The 9,030-nt window shown below is 35.9% G+C and overlaps 1 protein-coding gene across 1 annotated transcript; it reads left to right on the forward strand.

Annotated features, from left to right (window-relative positions):
* Positions 1-1,747: 1,747 nt before the first annotated feature.
* LOC139446214 (uncharacterized) lies at positions 1,748-3,547 on the forward strand. Its single transcript, XM_071227543.1, has one exon. It carries the CDS (start codon positions 1,748-1,750, stop codon positions 2,969-2,971), a length of 1,224 nt encoding a protein of 407 aa, XP_071083644.1. The 3' UTR covers positions 2,972-3,547.
* Positions 3,548-9,030: the final 5,483 nt, after the last annotated feature.

The following is a 9,030-nucleotide window of genomic DNA, read 5'->3' on the forward strand; positions in this document are numbered from 1 at the left end:
TTTATTCTTCATTTGCAGCTGTTCTGGTGCGATCTTTCTGTTTGTTTTCATGTAACATATCCCTATAATGAACGGTTGCCTATGTACTTGTTTCAATTCAGTTACATGTTTTATAGCACAATTATATGTTGAGACTTCACAAGAAGTGTTAAGGAAAGGTACTTGTAGGAACATTTCACTGCCAGACATTATAGCTGTTTTGTCTCGGTTATACATTTCAAGGTTTAACTGGTCAAATATTTTCACTTCAGATTTGTTTCTCCAAACTGGCTGATTTGCTAATTTCAGTTTCGAAATTCAGTTTATGAATCTTTATTGTAGTTGGAGAAAACATGTTAATAATAAATATAGGCTAAACATATTTACAAAAAATCAGAAAAAAATCTTAACATGAGTGTATGACAATTGTACGATTCCGTCTATACCATAAACATGTGTTCATATATTGTTGTAAAATAGGGATGATGCCAGGTGTCTGCAAAAAATGGGGGCGTATACTACACGTCACAAACACATGCAAAGCCAAGGGAACTGTTCACATGAAAAAACAACAACACGGAAGCATATAAGCAAAATAGGGAATTGGATCGGACATCATTTTGGCTTCAAATTTGGAAATGTCCTCCTTATGTTTACCAAAGAACTTTCTGGAAGCCTTACTAAGGCATCGAATGTTATCATGATCAAACGGCTTTTGAGCAAGAGGTGTATGGCGCTCTTTAAAATCTTCGTACAAGAGCACGCTTTACCTCAAAAAGTAACGGCTGGAGATTCTTGAGGTTCTTGAACAACAGTCGAAGGGAAAATTGACTTTTTGAAAGATAAAGTCATCCATCTTGTTATATAGTCTTGTGGGGAGGGGAGTTTTCGTCACTCCTTACAATGATAAATATGATGCAGATGTGACAGCTAGAACGCCGAGGTTCAAGAAAACTATTGACTTTGTATTGACTATTTATGTAAAATATAATACAACGTGAAAACATCACTGCCACACATACAAGGTGGTTTCGCTTATCTCTTCCATTTCCAGGTCAGATGGGTAAAACAGTGGAAGGGAATGATCTGTTTGAACATTACTGAACAAAACGTCAGGAAGCCAGTATACAATCAAGTAGAGTCAACGTCGAAATATCAGAAACCTGAAAATGAAATCAGATCAAAATACATTTAGCAACAACTAAATTTGGTAACTAATATCCAATCAAATAGTACTATGTATATCATTATTCACTATCTACAATCATCCTCAACAAGATCACTAAGACTAGCCAGTCATCTTCAGCCCAAGTAATTGCTTATTCCTCATCTAAGAAGGGACAGTCGTGTGGCGATATGCATAATACTTCTTATCAATAATTATTCTCAAATTCATACTCATGTAGGACTGTATGTCTTTGTTTGGTAGCATAAATACAGGCTTATTGTGCACTATATGTGTCCAAGTAAGCCCTCAGTCAATGACAGGAATGACTGAGTTGCAATAGTAAACATACACCTTTATATTTTCCTGTACAGGTTCGAAGTTCTGACAAAAGATGTGCATTTGCATCCTTTTGACCTCATCCACCATAAAGAAAACACATAATAGTGCATTTACATTTAATGCTGTTTGCAAATTCTAACTTCTAATTTTATCATTAACATAGACCTGTTCTACGCATGAAATTGGTTATGCTATTTTATACTTTCAGCATTTCTACAGATATAACAAAAGAAAGGCTGACGTAAGACCTGCACCTCAAGCATGTCCGTCCGTATATTCTCTTCAGCGATACGAACACATTTACATTTTCACAAAATACATGCAGCTGTATCTGTGAGATACTATGCAGGTCGTCCAAGAGCATATGTACCATATGGAAAAACAGGAGACGGAAATTATGGATCAACACTCGGAAAGCAGAATGCTGGCTACATGGAACCAGTACGAGACAAGATCCTTAACTGTATCAAATCCATTCCATTCACTGCCAAAGACTCAGTGTTCAACATAGGCGACTATGGCGCAGCTGATGGTTCTGCTTCCATGACCATGATTGGGCATATGTTGGAAACTCTGAAAGATCAGCACGGTCCAGAGGCACAATTCCAGGTCATCTATGAAGACTTGGAAGTGAATGATTTCAATTCTCTGTTCAAACGTATGTCAGGAATCATTCCTGAACCTCCTTCATACCTTCTGGAAATGGACAACGTCTATGTTCTCGCTGCTGGGATAAACTTCTACAAACAATGTGTACCTTCAAATTCAATGCATTTCATCATGAGTATGATCGCTGTTCACTGGCTGTCGAAGACTCCAACACACTTTAAGGACTCAATTTACAAATACCCTCAGAGTAATGCTGAGGAGGAGATGGCTTTAGAAAAACAGTCTGAGATCGACTTCGAGACCTTCTTACTTTTGAGAAGTCGAGAAATGAAAAAGGGAGGCCTGCTTGTTCTTGGTGCCGGATGTGAAATTGTAGACAAGAGCAGTGGGAAAATCAAGTATATTGCTCAGACGTTCATAACGTTACTCACTAAGGTTTGGCAGGAATATAGAGAATCTGGGAAAATCTCAAAAGAAGAATTTGTTAATACAAATCTTTCATTTTGCTTTCACAGCATGGCTCAGCTGAGAAAACCATTCGATGACAAAATGTCAGCAGTTTCCAAATCCGGACTCTGTCTCTTGTCAGCTGAAACCGTTATCAACCCTGACGTATTTTACACAACATGGAGGGAAAAGAAAGACAAGGAAGGGATTGATGACAGGGAGGAGTTTGCTCGGATGTACACATCGGCCCATAGGAACTGGAGCAACAGCACCTTCATGAACGGCCTCTCAGACTCCCGGTCACAGGAAGAGAAGAAGAAGATAGTCGATGAGTTTTATGACAGTGTTGAAAAACGAATTTCAAAGCTGAGCCCTGAAGAATTCAAGGATGATTTGCGATTCACATATCTTGTGATCAGAAAAGAATAGTCAGCTTACAATCCTCAAGAAGAGCAAGACTTTGTATCATGTCCACATACATACATGCATAATAACTGATACTATGTTATCGATTTTGATTCTTTAATGTCCCACAATATTCGAAATTTCAAGAAGCACGTTCCAATTTCGAACACCACACGAACACCATTTTACCCAAATTGTTTAACTTTAGGAACAGGATATGGATTTGGCGTCTTGTGATGTAATTTCACTACTTGTAGCTGCCAAGACTGATCAAACTGCTTCCAACACGTTGGTCATGCATACTAACTGGTGACTTCTCTATTATTGACAACTTTCGTCAGTTATTCAAATGTGAATCAACATATCGTAAGGAGCCTGCTGTCTGTTGGGATTACAACTTTAAAATAATTATGGATACTGTCAAAGAATCTGCCAACACATTATTCCCGAGAGCAGAGGAACCTTTCAGAGTGTGTTAGGTCAGTACGTGATGTTGTCATTGGGAGAATGAAATTAAAAAATGGGAACCAGAACTGGAGTAAATATATTCTGTTCCAACAAGATGTCATCCAAAGTCTGGTTGCCCTTCCTATATGATATGTTTGTAGTTGGTCCCACTGCAAAGGTCTCAAATAACATAACCATTATATCTTATGTCATTACAATTAATAACATTAGAGGAAAATATGAAGAGTGTATATCATTTTATTGAGGACAGAGCAGGATTACATGCTCCTCATCTTCTGAAACAGAGCATTTAATACAAAGAATATCCTTAATATGTGCAGTACTTCAACGTATCCGTAGTTTCTGAATGGCCAATGCATTATACCCACTTCCAGATTGTTAATTACTTCTATGTCATATGTGCAAATATCAATAGACAGATTTGTCACCGACGTATTGAGCAAACCATAAGAAAGGCAAAGTAGCCCAATTTGGGTATGTTCTATTGCAGGTCTGTTGCAGCGAACCATATAATTGAAATGTCTTGTGGCATTGAAACCCGATTGAGTCAGTCCCGAATAAGACTCACAGAGCTTTCGGCGGACAAATTCCGTAATATCTCTTGGTGTAAATTCTCATATCTCACTTCCATAAGTACAATTTCCTGATTTAATTTTCGAAAGCTTTTATGGCACGCTCATCGTGTTAACATAGTTAAGATTTTATCAGAATTAGAGCTTTGCTTTGAGAGCAGTGCAACGACAGTGTAAGTGTATCTTCGTAAGCTTTTTGTACAATCAACTGTAAGTATCAGCTCATCTGCAAATAACTGAGGAACAATTAGTTACATTTCCTCCAATGCATATTACCATTAACAACACTAACTCCACAAACATTGAAGATGTACTATCAGAACCTCTTTGGTGTAACCATCAGTTTAAAAAACCGATTTCATTATAAGGAATTGTTTTTTAAAGGGAAAATGAAGATGATATAATGCCCTTTAGTGAACTGAAAGAAAATACTAAATTAAGGGCACAATTATTGAATATTACCAAGTTCTGTTAAACATACCAAAATCCTGGAAAGATACTATTAGAAATAATCACATTATCTTATATAATCAACATTTAAATACAACTTGATGGACTTACTTGTAGCGCCTAAAGGCTCCAGATATTTTTATGATAAGACTATAACTACAGCAAATCTCCCAACAGTCTGTGAAACATTTGGATACCATTGTCGACTTAGATATATCATGGAAGGGTGTTTTTATCAAATACGGAAAAGTACAAAAGATGTAAAATTACTTGATTTTTAATGTAAATTTATTTATCGCATCATCTATACAAAGAAAGAATTGTTTATAATGAAAATTCTCGATGATGATCTTTGCTCCTTTTGTGAAACTGATACCGAATTCTTAATGTACATTGGGATTGTAAGCATGTTAAAGAGTTTTGGGCTAAAGTTGAATGTTTTCTGAATGCAAAATGGTCAAAACTATTTACATTTACAAAATGCTCTGTTTTACTTGGGTACTACTCTAACATTCTGTTAAATCACATTATACCGGCATGCAAAACATATATACATGTACAAGTATTAAGAAAAACAAACTGTCACTTGAAAAGTTTCTGAAGTCTTCAATTGTTATATTTCGGATAGAGAAATCAATTGAACACAAAACAATACAATAAGACAGTTTGACAAAAAATGGAAAGATTTGGCAAATGAATTGTCTAGTTTATATGTCTCTATTTTAAAAATAAAAAATAAAAAATTATTTCTTTTTAACATAAACAATTTCCACTCATGTGCTGTAAGGATTTAGCTTCACACTTAGTTATTAAACATGGCAAATGTAGCCTGCCCGTTTCACCATCTGTGAACATTGTTGTACACCTGTAGCCAACTTAAACTTGCTGACTTGCTGTCTGCTGTATATGTATGTAACCTTATAAGTATACCACAAGACGTGCTACTCAATGTATAACTCTGTAATGTCATATACTGAATTGAATAAAGAATTATTTTTTTTTAAATTGTGTGCAAAATGTGTCAACCGTATCGAACACCTTTTAACAATCCATAAAGATCCAGTAAAATGTCCCCTGTCTTCTTCAAGTAGTTTTTGTACCAGAGCGTGTAAAATAAAAATACTATCAGTTATTGTGATCCTTTCTGAAAATAAACTTTGATATTCCCTAAAATTTTGTTCGGTTCCCACAAAGGCGTCTAGTCTTTTATTCAGAATGGATGAAACATTCATACTCATTGTATTCAATAACAGAAACCCATATACTATTGACATCTGTATCATCTTTCTTGTTCATAGGAACAATAACGGATGTTGTGCATTCTTTTGGGTGGTAACATTTTGTAGAATTTCAATAAAATATTTAAAGTACTTCTGCCACTCAATAGCAGTAATATTATCGGGAATGATCTTTTAACTACAATGCTGATTAATTCATTTTTTTTTAAATCTATATAATCATTATTTCTTGATGCCTTTGCTGTGTTCTGTCCAATATGCTCCTCAAATGTTATCTTCCTTTTTGAACACAGATGTTAACATTTGTTTCTACAATTTCTGTATCTTTAAAAATGTTCTTCTGTTGGCAAGCTTTTGAAAGCAATGATGCCATTTTTCTCTCTTTCTGTAGTACCATTTATCATTAAACCAATTCGGTTGTAAAAGATAAATATTATGGTTATTTCTGACATTTTGTAATAATATCAGGATCCACAGTTTTTAAATATTCTGAAAAATATACAATATCATATCATGTTTGTCAAATCCTAAAGCTGACTGCTGATCTGACTGAACATTTTCATAAGCGTCATTCATATGTCTGTATTGCCATGGTTGCCCTTGGGCACGCCAGAAACCTATGATTGTGGGTTCGAATGCCGGTTCGCCCCGATTATGTTTCTAGGTTTGTCAGCACCATACCCGCGCTTGTTGGTTTCACCGAAGTGGTAAACGTCTGCATCACTTCGGGCTTTCCTCCCACATTAAGCTGACACGCAGTGATATAACTGGAATACTGTTAAAAGCGACGTTAAACCCAACTCACTCACTCAGTCATCAAAGGAAAATGATCATGAGACTCAAGATCTTCCATACCATCTTGGTTTTCTTTTGTTTCTGTGCTTCATATAAAGTGGTGCAAATGTTATGTCATTTAAAATAACAGAATATTATTTTGTCATTCTTCTGATCAGTTCTTTTTATGATAATAAATTCATTGACAAAACCAGTAACTGGTCACAGGACATAGAGAGACACGCCCTAAAAGAGGGGTGGTGTAACGACTCAATTAACAATGTCAATATCGGGTGTGACCACCATCTGCGTTGATACATGCGAGGCAGCAGCGGCGCATTGGAGACACCAGATGATTGAAAACAGCCTCGGTTTTAAGAAATTGTTTCGAAATATATATCTCCAAAGTTGCCCAAACCTATAAAATGCCTTAGCTACGTCGCAGTTAGACACTGATTTTCAGTATATTAGACTGTTCTTTTGATAATTGTAGCAATTATCCCTCTAGTTTATCTAGTTTCACGATGGTTAATTCTGACTCGATCGCCGAATGGCAAGTGCGACGCCATGTTTGTTTATAAACACTGAAAGTAGTCCCTCCTTGACCTTTGATATTTGCATCTCTATCCGCATATGACCCCAACGGATATCGTTTTCATCCGTCGGCTTTATCCTGCCGAGAAAAATACCCATTATATGATAAATAGAGGTTATCACGCGAGTGTGTTTTGGGATGGTAAATATCCTGCATTAGGAATAAACATTGTATTAAGCAAGCCTTGGCGAGCTAAATACATAGTGTATATTCCTAATACAGGATATTTATCATCCCCAAACACACAAGCGTGATAACCTCTTTATCATATGATGTCATTCTTCAATTCTGTGCTTGAAAGTCGCTTCCCCTAACTCACAAACATTACCCAAACATTGAGAGTTTTCCTGGAACTCGCGCATTAATATTTATTACGTCACAGGGTAAGTGATATGTCAGTCGGACAGTGACAGTAGCCAATATAGTTCCAACTGAAATCATTTTCTTATACAGTGGCAAAGCAACATATACGCAAAATAACAATTTGTTTTTACCTGCGTTTCGCGGCAATTCATCGGTCTGTCCGTTAGAGTAACTGCCCTTTGTCAAAGGGAAGCTACTCTTACCCTAGTCTATGAGACGTCACGGCCACGGTCAGATGTTGTTGACAGTCGGTCTGTCCTGTCATAACGTTAAGAAGTGCAGTCAGATGTACACACAGCGACAAAACCAAACAAGGTGACAATTTATACATATTTCGCCTAAATCCAACTATTTTCATTTGTGGAAAAGGTTTCAAGCCGCAGAGGTCTACAAGCACAGATATGGCTACTGATCCCGCTTTGCTAGGCCTAGTGCCCTCGCAAAACTGTTTAGAAATTTATGTCTCCAAAGTCGCCAAAACCTATAAAATGCCTTAGCTACGTCGCAGTTCGACACTGATTTTCAGGATATTAGACTGGTCTATAGATAATGATAGCAATTATCCCTGTAGAATATCCAGATTTCCGATGGTTAATTCTGACTCGATCGCCAAATGACGAGGGCGACGCCATGTTTGTTTATAAAGAGTGAAAGTAGTCCCTGCTTGACCTTTGATATTTGCATCTCTATTTTTCATCCATTGGCATTATCCTGCCGAGAAACCTACCCATTAAATGATAAAAGATGTTATGTACGATTACTTATTGTATAAGACGTTTTATTACAAATGTAGCTTAGAAAGTCTTTCCAAACATTACTTATTATATGACCATGATAAAAAAAAGTGTACAGTTTCAACGGAAGAGTGACAAAAAAAGACACGAATCTTATTATCATTTTCAAATATTTATTTGTTGCTATAATTCTTTGTTGTATTCTGTACTGAAATTTGGTCGTCATTTGGTACTATTTGTATATTTAGATAGCATCAAACGTATAGCATTCCAATATTTAGTAGTAAAATGTGTTCCTGGTACGTCAGCCCTTTTTTCTTCACATTTAGATATGCTATATTTATTTTCAACGAATTTATCATAAAACGTTTTTCAGCCCTTTTCATATTCAGTCAACAAGATCAAACAAAATGTCTTCAGTGTTCCCGTTACCCCTCTTGGGGTACAGTTATTACATATTTGTTTTACTCATCTCATCATGCCGTTGCATTGTGAACAAGTTAAGCTTCATTGTATATCTTTTCTTTATGTCCATAAACGACACATATTCGCCTTGTTATTTCAGTATATCATTACTATTTCTTGTTCCTTGAGAATGCAAATATTTATCAAACAGAGGTTTGCCTCCAATTTTTATTTAATAATAGTACCATAAACTTTGTGATACCATATCAGATTGGTCGTTATAACTTTTTTTATAATGTACCATACTAAGAGCACATCTGCCCAAAATATATTTTCATATTATTTGCAAACAACTATTTTTACGGATCCTTATTCCTAAATTGGTAGGTTTAAATTGAGGTCCTTTAACATAAAGGGCATATAAATTATTTTGACATTGTAGAAACAACTCGTCAGAAACTTGTCAAGTTGTAGTGCAAATCTC

This window comes from Haliotis cracherodii, unplaced genomic scaffold (assembly GCF_022045235.1).
Source record: "Haliotis cracherodii isolate W230 unplaced genomic scaffold, xgHalCrac1.p SCAF_10, whole genome shotgun sequence".
In the NCBI taxonomy this organism is placed as follows: Eukaryota; Metazoa; Mollusca; class Gastropoda; order Lepetellida; family Haliotidae; genus Haliotis; species Haliotis cracherodii.

Excerpts from the sequence above, each read along its gene's own strand:
- LOC139446214 (XM_071227543.1), top strand. The coding sequence starts at position 1,748 with ATGTCCGTCCGTATATTCTCTTCAGCGATACGAACACATTTACATTTT.